Source organism: Lepus europaeus, chromosome 18 (assembly GCF_033115175.1).
Source record: "Lepus europaeus isolate LE1 chromosome 18, mLepTim1.pri, whole genome shotgun sequence".
Classification (NCBI taxonomy): Eukaryota; Metazoa; Chordata; class Mammalia; order Lagomorpha; family Leporidae; genus Lepus; species Lepus europaeus.
This window is the reverse complement of record NC_084844.1, coordinates 47,196,682-47,210,886: the sequence shown is the minus strand read 5'-3', so window position 1 is coordinate 47,210,886 and position 14,205 is coordinate 47,196,682. Positions and strand designations below refer to the sequence as shown.

Genomic DNA, 14,205 nt, shown 5'->3' with positions numbered 1-14,205 from the left:
AGTCCCGGTTGCTCCTCTTCCAGTGCAGCTCTCTGCTGTGGCCCGGGAGTGCAGTGGAGGATGGCCCAATTGCTTGGGTCCCTGCACCCGCACGGGAGACCAGGAGGAAGTACCCGGCTCCTGGCTTCGGATCAGTGCAGCACCAGCCATAGAGGCCATTAGGGGAGTGAACCAACGGAAGGAAGACCTTTCTCTCTCACTGTCTATAACTCTCTCTCTCTCTGTCTCTCTCTCTCTCTCTCACTGTCTAACTCTGCCTGGCAAAAAATAAATAAATAAAAAATAAAATAAAGGAGCCAGTGCTGTGGCTCAGTGGATTAATGCCCTGGCCTGAGGTGCTGTCATCTTATATGGGCGCTGGTTCAAGACACGGCTACTTTACTTCCCATCCAGATCTCTGCTATGGCCTGGGAATGCAGTGGAAGATGGCCCAAGTCCTTGGACCCCTGAACTCACAGGGGGCCTGGAGGAAGCTCCTGGCTTCGGATTGGCGCAGCTCTAGCCTTTGCGGCTAGTTGGGGAGTGAACCATCAGATAGAAGACCTCTCTCTCTCTCTTCTCTCTCCTCTTTCCTCTCTCCTCTCTCTGTGTAACTCTGACTTTCAAATAAATAAATAAATCTTTTAAAAAAAATAAAATAAAATAAAGAAATTAATTCGGGGCCGGCGCTGTGGCGCAGTGGGTTAACACCCTGGCCTGAAGAGCCGGCATCCCATATGGGCGCCGGTTCGAGACCCGTCTATTCCACTTCCTGTCCAGCCCTCTGCTATGGCCTGGGAAAGCAGTGGCAGATGGCCCAAGTCTTGGGCCCCTGCACCCGCGTGGGAGACCGAGAAGCAGCTCCTGGCTCCTGGCTTTGGATCGGCACAGCTCCGGCCGTTGCGGCCATCTAGGGAGTGAACCACTGGATGGAATACCTCTCTCTCTCTCCCTGCCTCTCCTCTCTCTGTGTAACTCTGACTTTCAAATAAATAAATAAATCTTAAAAAAAAAAAAAGAAATTAACTCATTCTGTAAGAATGGGTTATTTATGTCATCATGTGTTCAATTAAGAGGAGGTACATAAAGGAGGTGCAGATGGAACCAAAGATTTGTGATTCAAAAATATAATTTTTTTAAAGATTTTATTAATTTATTTGAGAGGTAGAGTTACAGATAGAGAGAGGGAGAGACAGAGAGAAAGGTCTTCCATCTGCTGTTTTACTCCCCAGAAGGTCACAGTGAGCCAATCAGAAGCCAGGAGCCAGGAGCTGGCTCTCCCACACTGGTACAGGGGAGCACTTGGGCCATCTTGTACTGCTTTCCTAGGCTATAGCAGAGAGTTGAATTGGGACAGGAGCAGCTGGGACATGAACCAGCACGCATATGGGATACCAGTGCTGTAGGCGGAACTTAGCCCACTATACCACAGCACTGGCCCCTCAAGGAGACAATTTTTAAATTTTTATTTTTTTATTTTTTTTTATTTTTTTTTTTGACAGGCAGAGTGGACAGTGAGAGAGAGAGACAGAGAGAAAGGTCTTCCTTTTGCCGTTGGTTCACCCTCCAATGGCCGCCGCGGTAGCGCGCTGCGGCCGGCGCACCGCGCTGTTCCGATGGCAGGAGCCAGGTGCTTCTCCTGGTCTCCCATGGGGTGCAGGACCCAAGGACTTGGGCCATCCTCCACTGCACTCCCTAGCCACAGCAGAGAGCTGGCCTGGAAGAGGGGCAACCGGGACAGGATCGGTGCCCCGACCGGGACTAGAACCCGGTGTGCCGGCGCCGCAAGGCGGAGGATTAGCCTGTTGAGCCACAGCGCCGGCCAAATTTTTATTTTTCTAATTTTAATTAATGTTGTGCTCATGCTAGCTATACATTAAAGAGACTGAGTAAATTGAATTTGGGTTTTTGTTGCTGTTAGCTTTCCATTTTCAATAGCCAATTAAAGGCAGAATTCCTCCAACTCTGCTCAAAGTGCCCACCTTGAGGCAGCTGGTCCTACGGAAGTGCTGGGCTGCAAAATATACACTGACGATCTTGATACAGTGTTAGTGCTTACCTGCACACCAGGCATCCTGCTGAGTGCTTGACATGCATTATCTGACTTAACTGTACAGTCTCCCTTTGGGAGAGGGAATGTTACCACCCCATCTTAGATGAAGAGGAGGAAGCAGGGTGAGGATGTGCAGCTCATTAGGTAGGGAAGAGTAAGTAGATGGTGGCCCTGGGGTCCTGATGCAGTTTCCTTTCCCTCCCCTCAGACTGCTTCCCGGAGGAGTGCCGCTCCGTGATCCAGGAGCAGGCTGCAGCCCTGGGCTTGGCCATGTTCTCTCTTCTGGTCCGCCGCTGCACCTGCTTACTTAAGGAGTCTGCCAAAGGTAAGCAGGAGGGGGCCCCTGACCTTCCAGCTGCCTGACACTGCTGTGCTGCTTTCTCAGTGTCTTCTCATTCTCTGTTCTTCCTCTTCCCAATGCAAACCCTTTCCCTTTGCCCATCTCCTTTTGCAGCCTGATTACCTCTGAGGCCCTCATTCCTCTTTGTAGAGCTAGTCTCCCCTGCTTTCCTCCTTTAATAGTTAGATTTTTGCCTGTACCTATGAGGTGCTACCTGTTCTTGCACCTTTAAAAAATCAAAAGAGTAGATTTTACCTTTTTATTCATAATTGATGTTTTGGTTTTCCCCCTGTATCCCTATGCTTCTCTTTGGCTGGTACCTGGTGGTCACTGAAGCACCATAGGTCCATGGTCCTGGGAGACTCACTGGGTAGGAGTGGGTGCTATTCTTAGCCCTTGGGTTGAGGTAGTATCCCATAACCCATATCCTGGATGGCTGCCTTTGGAATTCTAAGCAAGACTGATGTAGCAGTAAGTGTAAGGTAGGGCTGAAGGCTGCATCTTTCTTTTGGCTCCCAGATCAGTATTAGTGAGTAATGAGACCCCGTTGTTACCCCTTGCCTACCACACCTGCTTTATGAATGCTTCCAGCCTCCAGCTACCTTTTTTTTTTCTATTTGAAAACAATTATATTTATAAGACAGTAGCAAAACTAATGCAAAGAATTCTTAATGTACTCTTCACCCAGACTCCCCCAGTTACCAACATTTTGTTACTTTAATTCTTTACCCGCCCACCTATATGCTTAAGTTTATTCTTTTTTTTTCTTTTTCTTTTAAGATTTATTTATTTATTAGAAAGGCAGAGGGAGAGAGAGAGAGAGACATCTTCTATCCACTGGTTCACTCCCCAAACGGCCTCAATGGCCAGAGCTGAGCTGATCCAAAACCAGGAACTTGGAGCTTCTTCCAGGTTTCCTACATGAGTGCAGGGACCCAGGCACTTGGATCATCTTCTGCTGTTTTCCCAGACCATAGCAGAGAGCTGGATTGGAAGTGAAGCAGCCAGGTCTCGATCTGGTGCCCATATGGGATGCCAGCACTGCAGGCGGCGGCTTTACCTGCTATGCCACAGTGCTGGCCTCCTCATTCTTTTTCTTCTTAACCATTTGATTTGGAGTTGTAGACATGGTAGTGCTTACCCTTAAGTACTTAAAAGGGACATTTTCTTAATTTCTACAACTGAAATCAAGAAATCACGCTGATAGAATACCATCACTGAGTCTATAGGCCTTACTCAGTTTGTAGAAGTTGTCCTAATAACATTCTTTGTAGCCTCCAAAGCTGTTCTTTTCTGCTTCAGGATCCCATGGTGCATGAGGATACCCTATCTCTTTAGTATCCTTTAATCTGGACTGGTTTCTCAGCCTTTTATTTATTTATTTTTTAAGTCTTTCATGACCTTAGCATTTTTGAAGAGTACAAGCCATTTATTTTGTACAATGTCCCACAGTTTGGGTTTTTGTGATGTTTCTTCATGATTCAATTCAGGTTATGCAGTCTTGACAGGAACTTTGGTGCCATCTTGGCACTGTGCTGAAGGAAAGTTTAAAGGGTGGTCTTGAGGCCAGAGTAGTGACTTCAGCCAAGCCTCGAGTGAGGCAGAAACAGTTGTCTCAAGGAGCAAACCTGGTGCACTGCTTCTTTGTTCTGCTTTTCAGAATCCTCTTAGGGGTAGGCACTTGTGCTTACCTCTGGACCCAGTTTTCCCTTAGATCTATTCTCCCTCGCCTAAGAGCTTGCTACTGTCCGAGCTCCCCAGATGTCACTTGGAAATTGTAGCAGACATAGTCCCAGTTCTCACCCTTTGCCTCTGCAGCTCAGCTGTCCTCTCCTGAGGATCAGGATCAGGACCAAGATGACATCAAGGTGTCTTCCTTCGTCCCAGACCTGAAGGAACTACTTCCCAGTGTGAAAGTCTGGTCAGACTGGATGCTCGGGCATCCAGACACCTGGAATCCCCCACCCACGTCCCTGGATCTGCCCTCGCGGTGAGTCGGCCTGCCCACTCCTTCATTGCTAGCCTCAGCCACTGCTCATTGTTTCCTCCTTCCCACAACCCACTGTTTCTCTGTTCCCTCTTCATGTGAACTTTGGTTTTTCCCTTCCGTGCATACCTCCCTTGTCCTTTGATGCTCTGGGTTATGTCTACCTATCCTCCAGTGCTCTTCCTCCTCCTCTTGCACGAGTACTTAGTCTCTCTCTATCTTTTCCCCCATAGCTTGCTCACTCTTTGGTCTTTGTCCTTGTTCTTGATCCTCCATCCTCTCTTCATGTGGTTCATGCTCATCTCTTTGCAGCTGTCTCTAGAGTCAGGATGTATGTAAACGAATATATGAGAGACTTGATCTCTATCTGGCTCTCCCTTTTTAGTTTTTCTGTGTGTATCTTTCTTTTCTTTTCTTTTTTTTTAAGATTTTTATTTTGTTTATTTGCAAGACAGAGTTACAGAGAGAGGTAGAGCCAGAGAGAGAGAAAGAGGTCTTCCATTCTGCTGGTCCACTCCCCAAATGACCGTAATGGCCAGAGCTGAGCTGATCCGAAGCCAGGAGCCAGGAGCTTCTTCCAGGTCTCCCACACAGGTTCAGGGGCCCAAGGACTTGGGCCATCTTCTACTGCTTTCCCAGGCCATAGCAGAGAGCTAGATCAGAAAAGGAGCAACCAGGACTCGAACCAGTGCCCGTATGGGATTCCAGTGCTACAGGCTAGGGCTTTAGCCCGCTACACCACAGCTCCGGCCCCAGTGTACATCTTTCATGTGATCTTCATGTGTGAAGAGGATGAGTGCCTATCTGTCTTCATTCACTCATTCCTTCTCACCATGTCTACCTCTGTCTCCTGTCTCAACATAGTACCTCAAAACATTTGTCAGCTGGGGTATGTTGATCTGGGAGTATGTGTGGCTGCCTGGGTGTGTCTGTGTACATCTGTTTATGTATTTGTGTGGCCTTTGACTCTCTTTTTAAAAATTGTGGTAAGGCTGGCACCGCGGCTCAATAGGCCAATCCTCCGCCTGTGGCGCTGGCACACCGGGTTCTAGTCCTGGTCAGGGCACCGGATTCTGTCCCTGTCGCTCCTCTTCCTGCCCAACTCTCTGCTGTGGCCCGGGAGTCCTTGGGCCCTGCACCCGCATGGGAGACCAGGAGAGGCACCTGGCTCCTGCCTTCGGATCAGCGCGGCGCGCTGGCTGCAGCGCACTGCCGGAGCGGCCATTGGGGGGTGAACCAAAGGAAAAGGAAGACCTTTCTCTCTGTCTCTCTCTCTCACTGTCCACTCTGCCTGTCCAAAAAAAAAAAAAATCGTGGTAAAGGACACGTGTTTGGCAGCAGTTAACATGCTACTTGGGATACCTGCATCACAGATCAGACTGCCTGGGTTTGAGCCACAGTTCCATCCCTGATTCCAGATTCCTGCTAATACATACTGTGGGAGGCAGCAGATGATGGCTTCAGTGTATGGGTCCCCATCACCCATGTGGGAAACCCAGATTGTATTTCTAGCTGCTTGCTTTGACCTGGCCAGCCCTAGCTGTTGGTGGGCATTTGTTGAGTAATCCAGCCTTTCAGAATAAATAAATAAATAAAATAAAAATATTTTAATTAGTAAAAAATCATGGCTTTATATATAACATAAAAATCATGGTTTTTATATATAACAAAATTCTCCATCTTTATCATTTTTCATAGTATTTGCTCAGTATGTGTCATTTCTTCTCAACTGATCATTTTGCAACTATTTTTATTTTTAAAGATTTAGTTATTTATTCCAGAAGACAGAATGGCAGAGGGAGACAGATCTTCCATCAACTAGTTCATAACCCAAATGACCACAACAACCAGGGTTGTGCCAGGCCAAAGCCAGGAATGCCATTCTGATCTTCCATGTGAGTGGCAGGAGCCTCAAGCATTTGGGACATAATCTTTTGCCCTCCCAGTCACATTAGCAGGGAGCTGGATCAGAAGTAGCTTAGCCAGGACTCGAACTAACACTCCAGTATGGATGCCAATGTCACAAGTGGTTGTTTAACCTGCTGTGCCACAACACCTACCCCTTAAACTTTTTTTTTTTTTTTAAAGATTGATTGATTGATTTGAAAGGCAGAATGAGAGAGAGAAATATATCAATCTTCCATCCATGGTTTCATTCTCCATATGGCTACAATGGCTGGGACTGGTCCAAATTGAAGTTAGGAGCCTGGAGCTCTGTCTGGGTCTCCCACGTGGATGACAGAGGCCTAAGCATTTGGGCCATCCTCCGCTGCCTTCCCAGGCACATTAGCAAGGAGCTGGATCAGAAGTGGAGCAGCCAGGATTCTACTCAACACTCTGATATGGGACACTGGCATTGCAGTCCGCAAGTTAGCTCACTGGACCACAATGTCAGCTCCCTGTTAGCCGTTTTTAAGTTTACAATTCTGTTACATAAATTACATTTAAAATGTTGTGCAGCCATGTATAGCTGTTTCTTTTGCTGTATCTTTGTCTATATCTGTGCCTGGGTTGCCTGACTCTTATACCTTTCTTGATATGTGTCTGACTTTGAAAGTCTCTGTGTATCTGCCTCTGGGAAGTTGTATAGCTGGGGTCTTGCTGTCCATGTCCGTCTGTGTATATATGTCTATGTGTAACCATCTGTGGCCACATGTGTTGAATCCATGTGTGTCTATAGAGTATGTCTGTGTCTGTCAGTATATGGTATCCTTGGATATATGTGTTACCATGTGAGGTTCATATGTCCACATAGGGTCTGGTGTATGTGTGTGTGTGTCTGTCTGTCTGTGTCTGTCTGCCTTGGTCCCTTTGGTATTGCTGTATGCAACCCTGTGCTGTGACAGTGTATGTTTATATATTTGTGAATATCTACATCTGTGTTCATTTTTGTTCATTTCTGCTTGCCTCACCTGTTGCCTGCCTGGCTTGCTTGGTCTTCACTTCCCTGACTCCGTCTATCCCTTGCCTGCTTCTCTTGTCTACCTCTGCTGTGTGTGTATCTATATCAGGTGTCAGCAAACTATGACCTACAAGCTAAGAATGGCTTACATTTTTAAATGATTTAAAAAATCAAAAGAATACTGTTTAATGAGTTATAACAATGATGTGAAAGTCAGATTTCAGCGTCCATTAGAGTGGTGTTGGAGCATAGCCACACATACTTGTTTCTGCCCCATTGGTGGCTGTTTTTACACTACAGCAGCAGTGCTGAGTCGTTGCCACAGAGATGGGATGACCCACAAAGCCTGAAATATTTACTGTCCAGCCCATTACAGAAAAGGCTTGCTGATTTTGTCCGTGCTCCCTTGTGTTCTGTTCTCTGTGTCTGTGTCTCTGTGCTCATGTGCACATGGCTGTTTTCATGTGTGTGCAGTAGGCTGCTTTTCTGTTTATCTGTGTTCACTGTTCATCTCTTTCCCTCCTGCTCCCGTCCTCACTCTCTTTTTTTCTTATTTCCAACTCTCTCAGTCTCTTTGCCTTGCTTTCTTTCCTCCCTCTATGTTTCTCCTTACCTTCTCCTTCTTTTCTCTCCCGGACCTCCCCGTCCCCCATTCTCTGCATTTTAGGTTCTCACCAGGCTCTGTGTGGAGTGAAAGCATATGTTTCAATACAGGTATCCATACCCAGTACCTCAGCATTCATCTCCTGTGCTCTTGGGATGGGGCTGGGAGTGGGGCAAATACAGGATGATGAGTAAGGGGGCCTTCACTGCACTCGTGACACCTCCTTGGAATGGGTTGGGGGAACACCATGTGGCTCCCCTAAACTCCTGGGTAACCCACAGGGGAGGCTACAGCAGCAGTTGTTGATTTTTCTGTGTGGATCGTGTAGTCTGACTCTCCCTCCTTTAGATTTTTTTTCTTATTCCTCAATCCAACCAGGACCCTTGAACTGTTTATTCCGCTCTCCCTGTTCCTTTCCCAGCTATAGTTCTATAACTGAATAGATAATGTTCATGGCCTTGGACCATTCTCTGCATCCTTCCTGTGAATGCTCCTAGGTTTCCAAAATACACTCCCATCATGAGCCAGGGTTGAACCCTGAGTTGGGCAGCGGGGGCCACACAAAGGAAGTGACAAAACTGCTAGTAGGGGTCAGCTGTTTCCCAGCAGTGGTCCTCAAAGAGTTAACATGCATAGCCTCAAACTTTTCATGTATAATGTAGACTAGGCCAGTCTGCAGTTTTGGGAAGAAAATGCCAAGAACGAGCTCAAGTATCTAAGCTGTGGTCTCTGAGCATTCCTCTCTGCAGGGTGCGGAGGCAGACCCTCTGTCCGTGGGCCTTCTCTGGGTCACCTCGCCTCACAACCACAGGTTCCTTAGATGTGATCCACTCAGCCTCTGTTCACCATAGCCTGAGCTGTCAGGTCTGTTAGCTCTCTGCTGCCACATGTCTCCCTTCATCCCTCCTCCCTCTCACTCCCTTTGGCTTTTGTTTGGCCGAGGAAATGGAAAGCTCACACAGGAAGTGCTGGGCTTCATATGCTTGAGGTGCTGAGTCTGTTTTCCCTTTGGATGCTGCAGCAAATGGCCCGTTGCCGGCTCTGCGAGCTGCTGCCCATCTTTGGGCAAGGGCTCAATCTGCAGCTGGGCACGTGGTCCAAGCTACAGCCATCCCCAGCTGGACTTCACATCCTGGGCTACAGAGAGGCAGGGGGTAGGGGAAGAGGGAGGGGTTGGGGCTGGGAAACTTGAATCATATTTGCTTAGTCTTTTCAGACTTTTCTTCACAGGGAGAGCAAATCTAACCAAAGAATATATTGAATCAGATTGCCCAGTAAATAAGTTCCTGTAGCTGTGGATACCACTTGGTCTCTTGTGAGTCCAGTCTGGGCTTGAGAAGTCAGTGTGATCAAGGATAAAATACTTGCTGCACTCTTTCTGCAGTCAGGATCAGCAGCTGGCTGTGTTTGGGGTGCAAGTTTAAGCATAAAGGAAGGGCTTGCTGTCCTGGGGTCTGACTCTAAGACATGTGGTTGTTTAAGGACTGGTGTCACAGTTCAATAGAGCAAACCTGATGCCCCTGAACAGTCCCACCTTGTAGCTGTCAGATCCAAGCACAAGAAAGATCAGGATTTTATGTCCTTCCTTCCTAGTTTCTCAGGTAACTCCCTAATACTTGCTGAGTCCATACCAAAGCTGAGAGATTGGCAAGGTACCGTGGTTCTGTGGGTTTTCAGACTTGGATCTCATGCTCCCTGATCTCCCATACTTTGGGGTCCTTTCTATTAAGAATAATACACCCCAAGTGGTTATTTTTTAAAAAAAGATTTATTTGCCGGCGCCGCGGCTCAATAGGCTAATCCTCCGCCTAGCGGCGCCGGCACACCGGGTTCTAGTCCCGGTCGGGGCACCGATCCTGTCCCGGTTGCCCCTCTTCCAGGCCATCTCTCTGCTGTGGCCAGGGAGTGCAGTGGAGGATGGCCCAAGCCCTTGGGCCCTGCACCCCATGGGAGACCAGGATAAACACCTGGCTCCTGCCATCGGATCAGCGCGGTGCGCCGGCCGCAGCGCGCTACCGCGGCGGCCATTGGAGGGTGAACCAACGGCAAAAGGAAGACCTTTCTCTCTGTCTCTGTCTCTCGCTGTCCACTCTGCCTGTCAAAAATAAAAAATAAAAAAAAAAAAAGATTTATTTATTTACTTGAAAGAGTTACACAGAAAGAAGGAGAGAGAGGGAGAGAGGGAGAGTGGGAGAGAGATGGGGGAGGGGGGGACGAAGAGAGAGAGAGAGAGAGAAATAGAGAAATAGAGGTCTTCCATCCGATGGTTCACTCCCCAGATGGCTGCAACAGCCAGAGCTATGCCCACCCAAAGCCAGGAGTCAGGAGCTTCCTCCAGGTCTCCTGTGCAGGTGCAGGGGCCCTTTCCCAGGCCACAGCAGAGAGCTGGATTGGAAGTGGAGCAGCCGGGACTCAAACTTTATGGCAGCTTTACCCGCTACACCATAGCACTGGCCCCTACATGTGGTTCTGTAGATGTGAGAACTGTAACCCCCTGACACTCCAAAGGTTATTGTTGCAGCTCTTCATTTTGGAGGGTCTAGATATGCTCTCAAGGGAGTAGCAAGGAAACAGCTTCCAAATAACACCTCTCCTTTGCTTGCTTTCTTTGATTTTTGCCTGCATTTGTTCTCTGCAAAGACAAATTCCTCTGACCCTAAGATAGGGTGACCAGATAGTCTGTATTTCCATTTGCTTTTCCTCCAGAAAGCCCGCTCCCAAATAGTCTCTTTGACCTGCTGGACCCTTATTTCATCTTACCCACTCCAGCTCCTCCCTGTCTTTCATTTGGTTGCTTCTTTTCTTGTGCAGTTAGAGAATCATTGCACAACATCCTCCACTGTCCTAGGGAAATGTCAGAATTCATGATTAGTGTCCTTGGTTCTCTCCTCTTTGCCCACAATCCCCTTCTTACTGCTAAAATCTGCTCTTCTTGGGTAGTAGGTGGCACATGTAGAATACCGCCGCTGATGGTGATAGAGCAGCACTGTCATTGGAGAGTGCTGCAGGCAAGTTTGCAGGTTCTGTGGTGCCTTCCCTCACAGTGTGTGCCAGAGCCAGCATATTACCTGTTAGAATAGGCCGGCTTCCTATCCCAGGAGATTTTTGGTGTAGAGGATTATAGCATGGTGTGACAAGTGGCCTTTTCCATTGTAAAACACAGTATGAAGTTCTTTGGTCTGTTTCAAAGAGACCACCATCTTTGGAGGAACCATCTACTTACCCCGTGTGTTGGCATAGTTTCAGCTTCTAAACCAGGCCTCTTGTGAGAAGGGAGAGGCAGCTGCTCTCTGCCCTCCAGGTGAGCATGAGGAAAGGTGTACCTGTCAGCTGTGCGGAGGAGCAGAGCAGCAGCAAAGGGAACCCTTGCATCCCTGGACCTGTGGCAAGGCCAGGGCAGGGTGCAACCTACCTCATTTCACAGTCTCTGCTGAAGCCAAATCTTCCCTCATCTTGATCTCTGGTTCTCAGTAAGTGAAAGAATCAGGGGACTTTGAGAACATCCAAACCTAGCCCAGCTGTGGCAGTTGGTTTATTGCTTTCAGCTGGTACTTGAACCCAGGTCCTGGTCTTGGAGGCTTTCCCAGGTTTAATCCCCAGAGCTTTCTCTGCAGCTGTATGACACTGCGCTGACCCCGAATGAGGATAGGAAAATAGAACCAGTGCCAAGCCAGAGTCTCTTTTTCATTTGGAGTCTGGCTGTCTGCCCATGACCAGGGTTACATAATGGGAAACATAGCTGGGGCTCTGGAGAGCCCGCGTTTCACCAGGCTGCCCAGACCTTCGCATTCTGATGCTATATATCTTCCTAATTGTAGCTCGGATGCATTTATCACACTGTTGGATTGGAGTACTGTTAAAAAAAAAAAAAAAAAAAAAACTCCAGAAATTCCTGGACCTGCTGCTTTTTCATGGTTTGTCTTATATAGTCTACAGAGTACACTGGAAAAGGCTTGTAGGGAGCCCTCTGAAGTACTGTCACATGGGAGAACTGGAGATACAAGGGAGTGTGCAGTGAGTCAGTTTCCTCAGGGAGCTTACTAGTGCTGAACCTACGACGAGATAGAAATTCTTGAGTTAAAAAACTGCTAGTACACTCAGCCTCATAGGGCAGGTCTGAAATAGGAACTAATCCCAAGTCTAATCGGCACCCCTTCAAGGACGCTTAGTACGTGTTCCCAAAAGGGCATTTTAGGAGGTCACTAAGTAATAGTCCATCAGCACTTCCCTGAAGGAAGTGGTGGTGACTGTGGGAAGCCCCTTTGCTACCCTGGCTCCCCACCCAGTCTCCCTGGCTCCGGGTTGGGGCGTCAGCACTACAGCCTGGCACCAGGGGGTTCCTCTTCCTCCAAGTGCTGATGTGGGGCACACGTGATCTCTCCCACGGCAGGAGCCTGCATCCCCTCCTCACTCCTCCCACAGGACTCCTTGTAAGAGGAAGGGGTGTTGGCCTAAGGCTGCAGTCTGACCCCAGCAGGGTACAGCAGCTGACCCCAGAGAGAGTACTTTCCAGCTCTGGGTTGAGGTTATTTGGGTCCAGTGTGTGCTAAACTAAGAAGACGTGTTGGAGTGGTTACAGCTAAAAGTTTGGAGAGGCAGGAACCGTGAGAATCGGCACCAGGGAGGCCGCCGAGGTCTCTACTCATGCCGTGGAGATGTCGAGATTCCCTAGGGGCTGCTGTTTCCCAAACAGACAGAGCTGATGGGTTTAACACACTGCAGTGATGTGACAGAGGCTATACCCAAGAGTGCAGCTTAGAACTGAAATCAAATAAGGCTCTGACCTAGATAGAGGTTGAGGGCTGAGGGGCACTGTAGAGAGGTGGTCTGTACTTGAGAAATCCCAGGGTAAGGTTATTGTGACCTGCTGTTGGCCATAAGGTTCCAGCTACACTGCTTTGAACATGAAGGTCATGTTCTTGCAGTAGTACAGGATGACCGAGCTTCAGAATCTGATTTGCCCTATTGGACAAAACTGACTTAAAGTTGAATACTCTCCCAAATACCCAAGTTGATTTGCTTTTATAAACTAGAAAGGTGGAAAGGTTCATCTTCAACTACATCTTAGATTCTTTTGGGTGACCCAATAAACATCTTGTATTTTTGGAGAAAATTATCTTGCTGCCCATGTGTTAACTTCTAGAATGGTGACCACTGTCATCTTTGCCTCGTCTGTGTGTCATGGTGGCATCTGGAAGATACTGTTTTCATTTCTTAAATCTCACCACCTCCTCCCAGGGCCTGTTGAACTACCTAGCACTCTGGCACTACAACCAGATCCTCAGCCTGTCGCAAGCAGTGGCAGCGTGACATTTTGGCTTTCCAAGGGGCTGCTAAGCTGTGTTTTAAGACCAGGTATTTTGGAACCGGGTCCCTTTCTGCTATTAGCTGCCCATCTCTTGCAGTTTTCTCCAGTTGACTGAGGGCTTCCACAGCCTAGGTGGTCTTACTTGACCCTTTTAAAAATGAGATATTATGTATCCAGAAGACTTTTCCTTATTGTAGCTTTTTGTCTTTCCCCTTTGTGTCCAAGTCCATGGATTTTCAATTTTTCAGCTTCTTGGTGCCCAGTTTCTGTGCCACTTTAGCTGTATTTCCAGATCTCCTCACCCCAGGAGCCAGAAGACCCAAGTCCTTTCCCATCTGCACTACTTCTCTGATCTTCTATAGCTCTGAAACACAATGCAGGGCTTCTTCTCACTCAACTCTTTCCGGGTTTGTTCTGCAGCTGTGGAGTTTGAATGTTAGTGTTTAAACAAGCTGGTATTACACAGGAAATGGCCACCTCCACAGGCCCCTGCAGGCTTGTAACATGGGGTCATTGTACTTGATATTAATCACCAGTCAGCCTGTTCCCCCAGTAAAAATATGAAGGAGTGAGCACTCAGTCCTCCTTGTGTTTGCCAGAAAGATAGACCATGCTCTGGTTGAGCCTTGGCACTCTGCTCTTTCCAAACTCTCTCCATCTCTCAGTCCCACCTCAGTTGATGTTTTCAGGAGAGTCCCACCTGACCCCTTTCCTGTAAAGCAGGCAGATCTGCCTTTCTTTCTGAGCTCCAGGCTAGACAGTAGATCGTTTCGATATAGTATGCCTCACATACCTCACACCTTCATCTTTGGAGCATGTTGTAGTTGGGTAACCTGTCCCAGGAGAAAATTCTGAACTCAGAAACACAGAAACCGACTGGCCCGCCTGGGAGTAGGACTTCTCAGTTCTCTGGACTGAAGCTGCTTTTCTAATACTGTTTGCAGAACTAACCCCAGCCTGAAGGGTTAATCTGATTCCCCAAGTCAATATCCCCCAAACAACCAGCCAGGAGTGTGTGTTGGTTCATTTCTG

General features: G+C 48.0%; 1 protein-coding gene across 5 annotated transcripts in view; it reads left to right on the top strand.

The window, feature by feature from the left end:
* Positions 1-14,205, top strand: part of SMG6 (SMG6 nonsense mediated mRNA decay factor) — a 261,478-nt gene that overhangs the window by 122,717 nt on the left and 124,556 nt on the right. For all 5 annotated transcript variants that reach the window (XM_062175680.1, XM_062175681.1, XM_062175684.1 and 2 more), the window contains 2 exons: positions 2,241-2,357; positions 4,191-4,362. In XM_062175680.1, coding sequence (XP_062031664.1) covers positions 2,241-2,357; positions 4,191-4,362 — 289 coding nt within the window. The remainder of the gene's footprint in view (positions 1-2,240; positions 2,358-4,190; positions 4,363-14,205) is intronic.